The 17,403-nt window shown below is 34.0% G+C and overlaps 1 protein-coding gene across 1 annotated transcript; it reads right to left on the reverse strand.

The window, feature by feature from the left end:
- Positions 1 to 5,877: 5,877 nt before the first annotated feature.
- LOC149793342 (protein Flattop-like) lies at positions 5,878 to 17,346 on the reverse strand. The gene is made up of 5 exons (XM_089967324.1): positions 17,212 to 17,346; positions 16,796 to 16,858; positions 13,135 to 13,270; positions 12,025 to 12,134; positions 5,878 to 9,907 (listed from the first exon to the last, which is right to left on the reverse strand). The coding sequence occupies exons 1-5, from the start codon at positions 17,236 to 17,238 to the stop codon at positions 9,449 to 9,451; spliced, it is 795 nt and encodes a 264-aa protein (XP_089823450.1). The 5' UTR covers positions 17,239 to 17,346; the 3' UTR covers positions 5,878 to 9,448.
- Between the last annotated feature and the right edge of the window lie 57 nt (positions 17,347 to 17,403).

Raw genomic sequence — 17,403 nt, forward strand, 5'->3', positions numbered from 1 at the left:
ATTTCTTAACGAAAACTGGAGCTCCAAAGTTCAGATTTCAGAGCATTTTGGTATGGGTTCTCGTAACCAAAGAAAAAACCCTACCAGTATATAGGGGTTTTAAGTCCAGTGTCATTAAATGGATTTTACCTATGCATATCATAGCTTTAGTTATAGTGAACAAATTTGGATGCAAAATGGTACATTCATCCCCATTATCCTTGGGGAGGTACATTCATCCCCATTATCCTTGGGGAGGTTCCATCTTAATACTTTAACTTCAAAGACAAAAGTCATTGTACTAAAAATAGATTTTTGCCTGGGCATTACATTTCTGAATAACTTATGCTCTGGTAAACAAATTTCAGTGCAAATTTGTACATATGTTTCCGTCAGCCCAAGAAAGAAACCTATCGATTTTGGATCTTTTAGCTCCAAGGTCAAGGTTACTGTTGCTAAAAAGTAGATTTTGATTATGCATTTAATTTCTAAATGATAACTTAAGAATTAGTGAACAGTTTTCAAGCAACTATGTACATTTGTTTCTGATAATATAAACAAAACCAATATGATTAACGTGTTAGTTGTTTAAAAAATAAGGTCACTCTTACTAAATTAAAAGGTCATACCTTTACATTTCATTTCCAGATGATCAGTTCAAGTGAGCATATTTCAGTGCAATTTGCACATGTGTATTCCTTGGCTTAGGGAAGAATCCTATTGATATTAAGACCAGTAGCTTCAAGGTCAAGGTACCTGTTGCTATAATAAATGTTCCTTGGGCATGGCATTTCTGGTTAGAGTTCAAGTTCCATTAAACAGATTTCATGGCAACTAAAACATGTGTCCCCTTTACCCAAGGAAGAACCCTGCTGATTTGGGGGTCAGTAATTCTAACTTCATGGTCAATCTTGCCAAAATTAATCTGATGAATTTCATTTTTGGGTGATAATTTAAGTTCTAGTGAACAGATTTCAGTGCTACTTGCTACATGTGTTTCACATAGCACAAGGAAGAACTCAGTTGATTTTGCAGTCAGTAGATACAAAGTGAAGGCTACTTTTTTTAAATAATAGGATTTGCATATGCATTTCATTTCTTGTTGACAACTTAAGTTATTGATAACAGATTTCAATGCAACTTGGTACATATTTTCCTTAGCCCAAGGAAGAACCTTATCAGTTTTGGGTTAGTGGCCTTCCTTTGGGATCAGGATTTTGCACACTCTAGCATGTGATAATAGGCAACTAAAGGTAACACTTTTTTTACTTAATGATGTTTCCTGTGATGATGTTCCAAGCTGAGAAAATCTTAAGCATTTTAAAAGAAAACAGTTTATATAAAAAATTATGCCATCTCACCTCTGCGTGGATTCGAGTCTCAGATTCAGCTAATGTGGGTATGTGAGAAAGCTTGCCAGTAGCTTCTCATGGGTCGGTGGTTCTTCCTCCACCATTAATACTGGCCACCATGTATAGCCTATCATGTGCTGAAAAATGGCATTAAACCCTACAACAACAACTACAACAAACTTGTATATTTATGCATGCTTTCCTTTATTGGACATCCTAGAGACATATTCTGTCTATATGCCCAAATAGTAAAACCTTGTTATCACAAATTGTCCTGTCTCTGATCTGATTTTGAACAAAGTTGCAATATATATTTAAATCATCAAGATCTCAAAATTGATAATGAGTGAGATACATGCTTGTTAATAAGGTGATCTTTAATTTGTTTGAGGCATGCAAGTTTTTTTTTTTTACATCCTCCCCCTTTTCACAGCATGATAATATGTTTGATTAAGAATAATATGCTACCTAATTTTGCTTGCCTTGCACAAAAATAGGATATCTACTGACCAATCTTAACTGCCACTTCGGATTACATTTCATTTGTAGTACATGCACATTATCAGCTGCATATCTCCATCTGACTAAAATACAAATGTGACAGTAAAGCCCATCAAAGTAGCCACCTCAACACAAAGCTTCTTATTTCAGTGTAAACAAGGGTAATTAAACAATACTTCATAAAGTGTACAGAAATAATGATTTTCTTAGATGGCATACTTTTGGTTTGTATCCAAATTTCGGAACTATCATGCATTTGCACTTTACAACATATCTCTGGTTATTTTGGGATTAGTTTCCAATGGTAACATCATCTTGGATTTAAGACAGTTGTGGAATAAGTGGATAAAGTTTAAAATGTTTATATATTTCCATTAATTATATTGATAGGCTGAAATAATGTGGTGTGCACACTAACAATTTTATTTTTCTATAGCTCCATTAATTTTGTAAGTAATGATGTTATATGAGATTTAATCTTATCAATAAGACTTTTCTTCTAGAAATGTTTTAAATCATGGGAAACAGTTGTTGTTGTTGTTTCGGGTTTAACACCATTTGTCAGAACAAGATAGGCTATACATAGCATCCATCAAAACTGGTAGAGGAAGAACCCAGGAAAACCCCAGTGAAAACCACAGACCTATGGGAAGCTACTGGCAAGCTGACTCATTTACCAGTACAGGCCAATCCCAAGACTTGAATCTTTGTAGGTAGAGGTCAGAGGTCAGATGGCACTGAACAGTAATCATGAGTGCTTTCAACCACTTTGCCACCCATGACCCCAATGAAAAGAGTAATATCAATCAGATGCAACTGGAATTCAGATTTGAAGAGTAATCCTGAAATTTGATTAAGGTAGCACTAAATGGTTTTTATCTACTGCCACAGTCAAGGTTATACCTCACCTTTGAAGAAACCTCATATTAAGTTCATACTCATCAACATGTAGGGGCCCCAAGTGGCCGAGTGGTCTAAAGCGCTCTCCGTCACAGATCACTGCCATCTCACCTCTGCGTGGGTTCGAGTCTAGGATTCAACCAATGTGGGTATGTGAGAAAGCTTGCCAGTAGCTTCTTGTGGGTCAGTGGTTCTTCCCGGAGTTTTCCCGGGTTCTTCCTCCACCATCAATACTGGCCGCCATACATAGCCTATCATGTGCTGAAAAATGGCATTAAACCCCACAACAACAACAAAAAAAAATCATCAACATGTATTCATCTTCAAGCAGGGAATGGATAGAGAAACTAAATCTATCATGACAAAACAGATCCTGCCATGATTATCTCATATGGCATCGCACCAACCTCTCTTACCACTTCAAAAAATCCTTTAAAACTTGAAATTTTGAACCTCAGACAAAAATGATATTGAATAAAATTAGAGATATTTCATATATGAGGCAGTGATAATTGCATCTCAGATAATACTTTAATGTTTAGGAAAGTGGAAAATGTAAAATTGCAGGCTTGCATAAACTATGTACAATGTTTTGGCAATAGAAAGACAAATATGCAAACAAGATAGAAAACGTAGAACACAAGACACATAATTTTAATAAAACTAGTTGTAAAAGTTAGCAATATAATACATTTTGGAATTAAAATTAATTATTTGTTATTTACAATGGAAGATGTGATTTGGATTTTTATGTAGCTTTAAAAAATGTTCAGTCATATCACTACAATGTCTGCAGTGGGGCAGTTTATAGTGATGCATAACACCAGGGCATCATGCCACAAACATGTAACATCATGTCCCACCCAGTCACATTATCCTGATACCAGGATGACCTGTCCTAACACTAACCTATTAATGCTGAGTGCCAAGTGAGGCAGCAGAAAGTACCATTTTCAGATGTTTGGTATGACTTGGCTGGGGTTTGAACCAATGACCTCCTGCATCCAAGGTGGATGCTCTAATGCATTTTAGTAGAACTAGTTATAAAAATAAGCAATATAATACATTTTGGAATTAATATGAATTATTTATTATTTACAATGGAAGAAAAAATATAAAATTTAAATATTATAAAATTTAAAATAATAGAATTGCATAAACTATGTGCAATGTTGTACACACCAGCAAGATACTTACGCTCCTCTTCTGACAATTGTATACTCATTATTCCCACTATGAAAACAAAGTCATTTGGACAGCATTCTTTTGCATACCAGGGCCCAGCAACGTGGAATGAATTGCCCACTGAACTTAGATACAAAGACACAGTCATCACATTCAAGAGAGCTCTCAAAACTCACTTATTTCGACTGCAAGAACAAACTTAAAGACCTAATAATGTTTCCTATTTTAAATATTCTCAGCATGTTTTTTTTAATGTTTTCTAATTTCATGGTGTTTGTTTTTGTAATCATATCATTATATGTTTTTTATCTTACAGGTGTTGTCTAATGTTGTAAAGCGCTTAGAGCTTCTAAAGATTAGGTGCTATACAAAGTCCTCATTATTATTATTATTATTATTATTATTATTGAAATGAAATATTTTAATTCAGTTCTAATATTGATTTTCCTCCAAGAAAAACATAGTTCTTGTTTTAAAAAAAAGCCATGACTACAGTTTTTAAAAATGCATAGAATCATTTGCAAAAACTTTGACATTATTAAATATTTGGATGTTTTGTATGTTATAGGAATTAGACTTTACCAGTTGCTAGTATTGCAATGTTAGAGTGTAAGAGTTATTGACATTTTATCACATGTATTGTATGTATCATATATTATTTTTGGCATATATGCAGTGCCGATAGCCACAGAATATTTAGAACTTATTCTTTGTATTTTTAGCTTATAATACATAAAATACACTAATATGCTTTCATTCTAACAAAAATTCCAAATTTATTTACCAAGGGTAAGGAAACTCATGGCTTTGCAAAAAAAGCCTATGAATTATAATTTGAATTGGTGTCAAAAGTCATGTAACTCTGTAGACCACAAATTAAAACTCCATCTCTAGATGAGTTTGATTACAAGTAAGAGACTAGGCATATTAATAATGCTCTTGCCTTTGTTTGGACCCTGGATGGCTGAGTGGTCTAAAGCGCTTACCTTTGTTTGGACCCTGGATGGCTGAGTGGTCTAAAGCACTTGCCTTTGTTTGGACCCTGGATGGCTGAGTGGTCTAAAGCGCTTGCCTTTGTTTGGACCCTGGATGGCTAAAGTGCTTGCCTTTCAAACACTGCCATCTCACCTCTATCCACGTGGGTTAATGTCAGACTCAGCCAAAGTGTGTATGTTAAAGAGCTTGCCAGTAGCTTCCCATAGGTCAATGGTTCTTACTGGGTTTTCCCAGATTCTTTCTCCACCATTTATACTGGCCATCATGTATGTTGCTTATTGCAATAGTGAAACCATCATCTAGAAGATCAACAATGACCTACTTATCATGTTGCCAGTTTATGGTATGACACGAGTATAATTTTTTATCTTCTAATGATGACAGTGGTCTCATTGTGGTTGTCAAGAATGAGTAAATGAGAAAATGAGTATAACACTCATTTTTCTAACAGTGACAGTGGTTTCATTATGGTTGTCAAGAATGTTATATTCATTTTTCTAACAGTGCAGTGGCATAATTGTAGTTGTCAAGAATTTTATACTCAATTTTCTAACAATGAAAGTGGTTTTAGTGTAGTTGTCAAGATAGTTATACTCATTTTTCTAACAATGACTGTGGTCTCATTGTGGTTGTCAAGAAGTTATACTCATTATTCTTACAGTGACTTGTCTCATTGTGGTTGTCAAGATGTTATACTCATTATTCAACAGTGACTTGTCTCATTGTCATGTCAAGAATGTTGTAGTCCTGTGTTCAAGTTTTGAAAGTTATATATCTTCTCCATTATGCATTTGGAGTACATAATTGAAACTTTGCACCCTGATATTCTTGGATTTCTTACTGACTGCAAAACAGAAAGCTACATAATCATAATGCACATACATGTTTGGTGGAATACGTGTTTTAATTGTGTTGGTGGCTGTTAGTGGCATGAGTTGTCAAACAAAGCAAGAAACACAATGAGTAAGTAGTGTTATGTAGAGTTTTTATTTATAAAGTGATTGCTTAAACTAAAAAGCATTGCTCAAAGGCTTTCAAAACCTAACATATGATACTATGTTTTCATTATCAAAGACTTTCAAAACCTAACATATGATACTCTGTTTTCATGATCAGAGCAGCCACCTTTATAAAATTTTTCTGCATTTTTCAGCTTCATCTTTTATTTCTAGGGTAACAATCTGTTATTTAAAATATTGAGTCAAGTTCTAAGATAAAGGGGCCAAGACTTCAACTGAATAGAATTGACACTTTTTTCACATTGTTAAATTGTCCTCATGCAATCATTCAAATAATTTTAACAAAGATCTGCAACTAGCATTAGAATTCAAACATCTTATTTCATTGTAAATTTAGTATGAGATATTATGTGATTACGCTCATCAACAAAAAATGAAATGTATTGTGATAACAGAAACATGCTTTGATAAGGAATAAGATAGTAATATTTGTAAATATTTTTGTACACAATTTGTGTATTTACATAATTCTATTACATGTATTTACACATATTGCAAATTTACACTTCATACATAATAAATAACAAATATAATGTTATAAAGGATTATAATGAATATCAGTATTTTAAGAAACAACAGAGATATAAGGTGTGGAAGAGTTTGTTTCAAATTCTAGATATTAAAGACGAAGACACTTTTTGAAACTCATAAATAATATGAAATTTTATATTCATTCATTTTAATTTATATTTTTAATGTAACCACACAGTGCTTCTTTATAATTGTTAATGGGAGTCATAAAAATGGCATGCATTACAAGGCCACCTTACAGTAAGATGTACTTGCACTTTATAACACTGTTCATGAGAGCAATAAACATGAGGGGCATCTTTCAGTGAGACATGCCCTCACTTTACAATAAAGCCATATATGTAAGGGCCACCTCACAATGAGACATGTTCTCACTTTATAACACCATTCATGAGAGCTATAAACATGAGGGAAATCTTACTGTGAGACATGCCCTCAGTTTATAATAAAGCCATAAATGTGAGGGCCACCTCACAATGACAAATGTTCTCACTTTATAACACTGTTCATGGGAGCCACAAAAAGGGCCACCTTACATGCTCTTATTTTATAACACTGTTCAATGGATACATAAAAGTAAGAGCTGTATTACAGTGAGACATCCTTTCACTTTATAATTCTGTTCATGTTAGCCATATAAGTAAGGCCACCTTATGGTGAGACATGCTCTTACAGTGCATGCAGCACAAAAATGGCATTCAATAATGTGAAATTACAATATACAGTGGGACCTCTCTATAATGCCATGAAAGGAATCCATAAAAGCATGCAAAGATACAGATCAGATCACCTTATACTGGGGTACATTATATGGAAAAAAAGAATTAACCCACACCAATGGGATCCATGAGTATACCCATGTTTTATATTTGACTGTGTTATACTGAAGTGTTATAATGAGGGAACACTGTAATTGATTCTCAGTATGCAGTAAAACATATATGAAATAAATTAAGCAACAATATGAATAGAAAGCATAATGAAGTTAATGGGATCCGTGATTATACCTGCACCGTAAGAAATTCAACAATATATAGACGGGCTTTGCAGCAAAGGAGCACCTTACTTAGAAAATTTTGCTTTATCAAACAAGGTTAACAAGGCAAAGTTGTATATCGCAGATACTAGTGGAATAAAAAGTCAAATCTTTCAAAAAGACTTCCCAAAACATGCTTATATTTTGACACTGGGTCACAAAAACTGGTTTAATCTTTTGTGTTCTAAAATGTTTACATATTAATTTATGAATCATTGGTTAACCTGGATTTGATGGTAAAATAACTATAATGTAGATTATCAGGAATCATTGTCATAATAATGTCTTAACAAGGAAGATTACATTGTACCAGATAATAACGATACAGTGGTGTGTGGTGTATGTTGAAAACTATCTCAGTGGAGACCTGTATATTAAGAATACCTGCTCATAAAGGGCATAATTTATGTACTCCTTTATTTAACTCCTGTATACGGACAAAAATTGTGTTCCATTAAGTGTCCTTTTTAGACGTGTTTCACCATGCTTAAGATACTGCACCAGTTATATCAGTGATGACAATACCATTAGTCCATACATGTAGTGTAAATGTGAGGCTGAATTGCAAATATTTTCATGGGTGTGATGCGCACAAAAGAGCAAGCAGCATTCACACAAATTTTCTGATGCAGTAACAGCAGATAACAGCACCGAGTGGACATTCTTCCCATGATTCCAAACAAGTACATTGGCCCTGATTTGCCAGTACATTATACTCCTACATATCAGAATCCATGTTGTTTGCTGTTAGGTATGGTTTATACATGGATTGATAGAAAACACAGAAACATAATCTAGAGCAGAGTTACTTAAAACAAATTAGAAGGCAGTGCTTGATAATTGTTTCTAACATCTTAAATATATTATGCTAATAATTTTGGATAGAAAAATGTGCCGATTTCCCTTCATGATACATGGCTTTTCAAAACTGTGGCTCTAAACTAACAAATCAACTAATTAGCCGTGAATCAGTAAGAACATTCAAAAGCAGTTTTCTAGATAAACTTCACAATTATAATCATAATATGGCCACTTCACAGGCAGAACAAGTAGTGATTTCAACATTTCTGGAACCCTGTTTGTGTTTTCCAACTATTTCCTACTCTAGACACAGCACTATTTCTTAACAAACTAATGATTTACCATCAATCCCTTTCTTTCCGGGCATTAGACCTCCAAATTAGTAACTAAATTAAACCTCTACAATCTATCTCATGATTCTTGTCTTTCACACAGAATTTAATGATATATACATGATTGGGCCAGTTTCAGCTGGTTTGATGTGTCTAAGCAAAACATAAGCCATACTCAAACATTCAAATTTGAGCATATTTTTTGTATGGAAAAACTACTGTTTTGAAGATTTGCGGCACATCATTTTTGTGTTTTGTGACTAATCATGTAAAAAAATATGATTGCTCACATTCAGTTCCATGTGAGTGTTTGTTGGTTTGGAAACACTTTGATCAAAAAGGCACAAATTTCTCCCTTGTGTTCCAGAAATAATCTGCACACAGCAAAACCTTGTATGATCCTTATGTAGGTACAAATAAAATAAAAACGTCTTGAAAAAGTTAACATATAAAATAATGATAATGAATATCACAGAAAAAGTGCTAAAGGGCAAGTTACTTGCATTTATTTACTTTCCATATTTATTCTAGTGTTATTACATGTATTTCTTTTAAAATACATGCAATAATTTGGGTACAACTTTTCAAATTAAATTTGTTCACTTAAAATTTAATTTGGGTAAATTAATTTTGATTAGCCAGTATTAATGATAAAACTATATAAAATTTTGTGATAGTCTTGATTTTTATATAAAAAAAGTACATGATCTTCTTTAAAAACTGTCCACTTGTCTCCCAGCATATCATTCACCTTCGACATTAAAATATTTTACCACATAATTCACATTCTTTTCTCCATAGGAATCAGGTACAGTCTTATGATCTTTGTACAAGCAATTCATGGTTTGGTGAAGCGGCCACACCGGCTTCACCATCTTTGGGTGATGGCCAATTTATGGGTGTTTTAGCTTTTCCTAGATTCTGTAACTCTGGTTCTGGTGACCCTGCCTGTGGTTTAAATGATCCTACCTCTTGTTTGTGCGAAGCTGGAATAGGTGGCAGTACTGGAGAGGTCATGAGTTTTGGACTGGCTGACTTCACTCGCTGTTCATGTGACATGGGACGTGGCCACTCAATTTTAGGGGATGGAGGTTTGAGACTTTGCCGTGATGCAGGGACAGGTGATCGAATAAAATCTGGAGCTGTTTGTGGCTCAGGATTTCTGGCACCTGATCTGTTATCACTTGGTACTTTTGTAGGAGATAAAGGTAGGTCTTTGGCTTCCACAGCCTTATCAGCTGTTTTATCCAGCTTCACTGGCAGAGGAGATGGAATCTGTGAATAAAACAATAACAGTAAGACTAAAACTGAGATAGTACTGATGACTATCATGATAGTGTCCATGACAATAATGAAAATGTAAATGACAATAATACTGATGCTAAGTACTCGCTTATAAAACAGGTCCAACTGCAAACTGCACAGACACAGATCTGCCATTGCATAATGCACTGGTAGATCTAGGTCTGTGTGGTTTGTTAGGAGTAATCAGCAGAACAAACAGCAAAGATCCTGATCTGCAGGTGCATTATGCTATGGCAGATCACAATCTTGGTTTGTTTTTTTAATTTGGCTCAACTTATAAGCAAGTACATATAGCATAATGACAAAATGTTTATGAAATAAGACTACAGTTGATGGCATTTTACAAATCAGCTGTATTATCTTTGTAATTAAATCAGATATTTGAACCTAACAATCCTAATTCTGAGTTTCTATTAAGAGCTGTTGAGGTCACAGACACGTGCCATTGAAATTTACTCAAAGTTAAAGATTTCAAAATCATCTTATTTAGTTTCAACCTTGGCATAGCCATTTTTAAATTTGATACTTAAGCCTCACAACTGATTGAGTGTTTGCTGACTATTAATAAAATGAAACTTTTTTACATAAATTTTCTTTTTTATTTGTGAAAACTATAGTTCCTCCAGTTTACAGGCTTAATTTATTTATATTAATGCATGCCCAACTTCAAATAGCATTTAATATTTTGGTGTTAGTGATCACCAACACTTTGCGATGTGATTAATTTCAACAAAAACAGTACATTTGGCAGTAGAACATTTTATGATTTGTGCTGTTGTATACAGTATTTTGTCATGAAGAATCTCATGTCTACTACTGTAATGTATTTTCAAGACTGGACACATTATGTTAGGAAATAAATTTTGTAACAAAAGAACATTTAGAAATGTATAATGGAAAAATAACAAATTAAACTATTGTTAATTTCAAATCAGAGAAAGAATGGGGTTGTAAAAGAAATACCAGTCAGTAAGGATTAATGATTTATGTTTTAAAAAAAGGATCCAGAACAAAAAATTCCATAAATCAGTCCTTTTCTGTTACATTACAAGCATCCCAGCAGTTCAAATGACAGCAACAAGTTCTCAAAGTACATAGTATAACAGCAATTTATCCAGCTTGGTTACATTGTACTCCAGGAGGAAACATACATGTAGTGTGCCGTAAGACTAAATTCTAAAGAGGAAATAATCACCTACCATTATTTTATTACACATACATGTTGTTGACATCTAGATAAATATACCTACTTAAGAATTATGCAATAAATAATTTGGATACTATTGATTGAATTTTATTTTAAGATCCACCTGTTTGGGAAATATTGGACATTCATTGATGTAAACTGGAATTGTCATGTCTTGATGAACAGTGCATTTTGAAATGATTATCACAAGAAAAATATTAAGTAAAGAATATAAAGGGAATGTACCATACTTACAAAATTAAAACAAGTTAAATATATTACTGTATCTTAAAGGTGGATAACAAGACTGGTTCTGCAGGGTGTGAACCACTGCTCAAACCAGGATAGTTTCAGCAATGGCCTTTGAAAGCTATTTGTGACAGACTGATTTAGACAGTACATGTAGTCTCTTTCAGTTAAAGAAAGCTGATCTTGACAAGTGAAATCATGTTTGTATTTTAATTAAGGTAGGATACTAGTATTGTACACCAATAATTTGTTCTCTGTCATTTTATACTATTTGTTCTCTGTCATTTTATACTATTTGTTATGCCAGTAGCTGCCTGATATCCAGTGATGGCAAAAGCTAGATGTTAAATAGTGGTGGAAAACAAATCTTGTTGGTCTAGTACTCCAATAGTGCTCACAACTTATCAGGGGAGAGACACCAATAGTACTCACAACTTATCAGGGGAGAGGTATAAATTAAATGTATGGAATAACAATGACATCTATTTTTGGAGAAAATGTTTTGAAGTTGTCGACAAGTGTAGTACTATATGCCTGACCATGGTCATGGTGGAACATGACAGTTAACAACATGCTGATAAACAAAATTACAGTTGTGCTGAAAACTATGCCAATGTTGCTAACAAATATTATTTTGGGGATTTTGACTCACCTTGCATCTTTTCAGTGCTCCACTTAAAATTATGTCTCCCTCTGACTTCATTCTCTCCAGACGATATATGGCCCCCTCTGCTCTGGCCATTGAGTTTGTCAGTTTGTTCCCTGAAAAATTTTGATTTAGTGATTTCTAATAAAATAATGTCAGACAACAAATATAATGTTCTGGAAGAGGACATTGACACATATAACAAGTTGGTGTCTTTCAAAATTCTTAAATGAGTTCAGAGGTCCAGGGTTCCTATGCCGATTTGGTGTGACTGAAACAACATTGATTCAAGATACAGGGGTAAACTGAAATGTCAAACATATACTATGGGACATTAATTATAAATATGACAAAATAAAGTCAAAACAAAACTTGACCTCAATTTTCTTAATATTAAGCCATGATACCAAATTTGGTTAAAATCCATTAAGTCCTCCAAATTCATTAAGTGAAAATGCCATTTATGATGCAAGTGCAGTTTTCGAGGAAAAATTGACCATTACTCAATCAAATTTGACTCTAAAAGATTACACTCAAAACTGGTTTAAGACTTTTGGTTGTATTTTAAGGAAGCCCTGGCAGCTTAATTGCAACAGTATAAGATTTGCCAAAGGGTCAAAGATTCTATACCTAAACAAGGCAACCCAAATTGGTTGCCTTGGCATGTCCATGGAAAAGATACATAAGTCCAATTTCTCTATAATAATGAGCTAAAAGTGCCTTTAAAGATCAACCAATCAAAAAAAAATTTATTTTGGTTCCCGTATCAAACTGAGTTTTTAACCAAAAGTCCTTCTAAAGTTATTAAACAAAATCTTAAATTCATGATGAAAAGGACATATAGAGATATACAGATAAAATGGGCAACACAATAGAGTATTTGTCAAGAAGCCAGGGCAGAGTAAGGAGAAAAATATAAAAATACAAAATAATTATTTTAAAAGGACAGTATGATCAGCAAGATTATTCTCATCAGCAGATCAATGTCAACAGATGACAGGTCAGCCATTTAACCCTGTTGGGTATTTCTCAATAATTTTAAAACATCCTGACTTGACAATTCAACACTCAATCTATTTCCACCTGAAATGAATTACAAAATATGTAAATATTTACCAGGAATTATTCTTGGCATATCCCAAGTTCCAATAAAAGTGCCCCATGGTGACACCCTTGACCTTTTGACACCTGGTAATAGATGCCCTTTGTCATTTGCTACAATCTGTGTGAACCCTTGAAATGCACGAGGCCTCTGAAATTATAAAAGGGGTAATTTTACTCATTTATAACATCTGCTTAATATACACACTCAGAAATTTGTCAGTTTAGAAGCGTGTGTGTGTGTGTGTGTGTGTGTGTGTGTGTGTGTGTGTGGGTGTGTGTGTGTGTGCTCATTGTAAGTGGTAGCAACTAATAAGTTATATGGTGTTGTAAATTAGTCATTAAAAGAAAAAATCATTCTGATAGATGAATATAAAAATCAATACAGGATGGGTATATATGGGTATACTTACCAGGATTTAGTAAACAAACAGTGAATAATAAATCAGTTATTATAGTGGTATCTTAAATAAATATCAAGCAGTCAAAATGTTCAGTCAAAATGACAGTGAGTTTTCTTTTATGACTGTACAAACAATTCACATGCCTACTTCCAAACTAAGCAGTTAATTGTTAGTCAGAATATAATGTCTTTGATATACCGCTCCGATGGCCTAGTGGTTAGAGCATCCACCTCGGATGCGGGAGGTCGTGGGTTCGATACCCGGCCGAGTCATACCAAAGACTTAAAAAAAAGCGGTACTAACAGCTGCCTCGCTTGGTGCTCAGCATTAAGAGGTTAGTGTATGGACTGGTCAGCCCGGTGTCAGGATAATGTGACTGGGTGGGACATCATGCTACATGTCTGCAGCATGATGCCCCGGTGCTAGACATCACTATAAACTGCCACATTGCAGACATCGTAGCGATATGACTGAAAAATTGTTAAAGCTATGTTAAAAATCCAAATCACATCACATCACATGTCTTTGATATGGTACCCTATAGATTACCTTATATGGATTGTAGTATAAGGTACATGAAGCCACTAATAACAAGCCTTGTTATAGTTAGGTGGTTAGTGTATCTGACTGAAGCATAACCACAAGTCTTGTATGTTAGTTATAAATTGTGTTCTGTCCAACAACTCATGTTTAGCATTAGATATAAAATTATTTTCTACAATTCACAACCACACCAACATGTATTGAGTATTATGTGTGCTATTCACACTCTTGGGTGCAGGGACCAGTGTTTATTAATGAAATGAAAGCTTAATGGGAAATCCCCCCTCCAACCATTTTGAAAAACTTTAATTTATTTTCTGAATGAATGAAGCATTTGATGAAGAAATAAAGTTGGTTTAAAAGCATAACACACCATTTTTGCACATTCAGTTCAATTTTTGGCTTGATCTTTTAGAAATAAGCATGAATCCTCCGACTGCACATCACCTAATAGACTCTGTGGGAAAACCTGCCATCATCTAGCATCATAAATGTTTTAATACTACAGAAAGGATCTTTTACTTAAACATAGCATGACTCTCTCTTTCACAGAGACTAACATTTAATATCCCCACCTGATGAATGGCTTTTTTTAACATGATACCTGCTTAAAATAATGGTAATAGCAGGACTTGAAATTAGTACTTTTTTCAATAACACAGGATCACCATAATCAAATTTGTACTGATCTTATCCAAATTGTACTGAACCTGCAAAAATCAAACAGAAGCCAGTTCACCTTCTTATTCAACTTTTATTATTTATTACCATCAATTCAAAACAATAACTATTGTATTCAGTGAATGAAGTGCCTCTGCCCCATATGCTTTCATATTTCTCCCAATTATACTCAAAGCGAAAAGTGTACAACATCACAGCCTATCGTGGATAATACCTCAACCATTCATATGCATTTTCCCATTATTTCTGCTACTTTCTTACTCTCTTTCTGTGTTTATATGTATGATTATACCATCTTATTTTGGTGTCAAGCTGCACATGCTGCTTAAACTTTTACATCTTTCCAATTGTCACAATGCACTGAATGTTTATCAACAAGAATATAAAAATCAAAACACATCCAGTAATATTCTGGATCATTTGTTCACTCAGCTAACGTGAACATTTCTAATTGGCCAATGCCAGACATAAACTATCTTGACAGTTATCATCCATATTGAAATCAGCATTTGGGTTAGTTCACCAGGGTAGTTTCATGTGTACCAATTAAGGCTGTTTTAATAAAACTCACCCAAATTTACTTGATGCATGTAATAACACTTGTCAGTTTCTGCCACAGACATTTACTGTACTTCATAAAGTACAGGATTTTGGTATGTATTTCATTAACACAATAAACAAGTGAATGACATCTCACATTTTATTCAATATATCTTACACCAAACCACTTGTAAAATGACAACAACTAGCTGACATTTGTCACTGCTCTAATGCATCAGTAATGGCTAGGGGTTTTGTGATCTGTTGAAAAAAATCTTTGACCTCAGTTAGCAGATTAGTGTTAATTTTGAACCATGTAAGAGAGGTGTTAGGAAACATAGTTCCATACCTCCACCAGGTACGGTTCAGTAGACACTGGTAAACGCATGACTCACACCTTCAAGTTCTCTGTTTCTTGCCACAAAAGAAATGCAATGTTCCAGTAATCCATTAACAGTTAAAGGCCACTGAAGGACTAATATTTCAATTCTGTTAAAATCCTGTAAATCAAAACTGTACATCTGCAAATATGCAGATGCATGGTAATTGTTTGTATAATAGATGTAATTATGATTAGGGAAAGCAGCCTCTACAAAAATTATCTTTGTGAGATCACTACTTTTGTCAAACTTGGTATTTGGCCTTCCTTTCTAAAGTTTGACATGAGGAAAAAAGTGGCAGACACATTCTAACTTATGATTCAATACCAAGCTTAAATGGAATAATTTATTGTAGGTTTGGTGGCTACAGGGTGGAATCTTTGTTTAGATACAGGGAATATTATTTCCCTTTTTCCATCCACAAGTCTAAGCTGAGACCTCTTGGGCTATTCTGATTTGGAATAAAGTGTCTGTCAGTGTGGTCAAATACACACATTTACTCATCATAAACTAAATACTGGATAATTTGGTGTTTAAAATTTCATACTACACACTTGCATATATATATATATATATATATATATATATATATATATATATATATATATATATATATATACATACATACATACATACATATATATATATATATGACAATTATTGAATGGTATGGGCTTTTACAATGGTGGCCAAGCACTAAACTGGGTAAACAAATCAGGACATCAGATCCAATTGTAACAAATTACAGGGCAGCACAAAATGGTTTAAACATGTGCAGCATTCATTGCAACAATCCAGTTTTTATTGGATTACACCTTTACATTGACCTCATCCAAAAAGCATTCTTGTACCATAACAATGATTTTGGTTTATGCAACTGTCAAGGTGTAATTATAATGACCTTTCGATGATTATGGATGTATAGGGTCAAAATAAAGTGAATAATCATCTTTTAAAAGTATGAGCAATCAAATTCTAAAAAATGACACCCAATACTGAAATAATTGGTACTGAACATCTACATGACAAATAAGACTTGGACTATGGGTTTAGTATCATCCTCATTAGATAATCCAAATAAAATAGACTGATGTGTCTCATGAGTGATTATACCTCATATTCACTTACCTCTCTATATTGTGATGGTACTTCCCAGTTCTGTAGAAGTTTGGGTTGAAATGCTGAGTCATACTGAAAAACAACAACGCAAAGAATAACCATCCATACAAGAAATTGATATGATACTTGGGATAATTGTAACAAGTACAATTTATGATGATTAAAAAGTGTAACTGCAACTGCATGTGGACAAGTTAACCTTCTTTGTTACTTATTGATCAGCAACTAACTGCAGTGCCGTATCGAATATTCTGTTATATACACTGTATTCAACTCCGCAGATACAGCATCTACTGTACTCAGTATGCCTTTATCATTCCGTATGTTGTTGTTCCGTGATTTATTTTCTACATTAAGCCCCCTTCTCCGCCTAATTAAACAAACGTGAATGCTTACTTTGTTCTTTAATGTTGAGTCATACCCACCTGATTTGCACTGAAATGCAAAGACATCGTTACTGTACCCACAGGCTCTCCGTGTCACGCTTTGTTTTCCCCTTTAAAATCACTGATGTGATGGATCAATTATGCCCCGTTGCCACAAGCGAGTGCGTATCTAAGGAGATAGGATCGCAGTAAATATGACGCTCACAATGCAATTAGTTTATCATTTATAAA

The sequence above is a fragment of the Sinohyriopsis cumingii genome, chromosome 8 (assembly GCF_028554795.1).
Source record: "Sinohyriopsis cumingii isolate HCF-2022 chromosome 8, ASM2855479v2, whole genome shotgun sequence".
Classification (NCBI taxonomy): Eukaryota; Metazoa; Mollusca; class Bivalvia; order Unionida; family Unionidae; genus Sinohyriopsis; species Sinohyriopsis cumingii.

Coding starts and splice junctions, on each gene's coding strand:
- LOC149793342 (XM_089967324.1), bottom strand. CDS start 17,238: ATGTCTTTGCATTTCAGTGCAAATCAG. Junction 12,135..13,134: donor TATGCCAAGAATAATTCCTG/GTAAATATTTAC, acceptor AAAATTTTTCAG/GGAACAAACTGACAAACTCA. Junction 9,908..12,024: donor GAGCACTGAAAAGATGCAAG/GTGAGTCAAAAT, acceptor TTTTATTCACAG/ATTCCATCTCCTCTGCCAGT.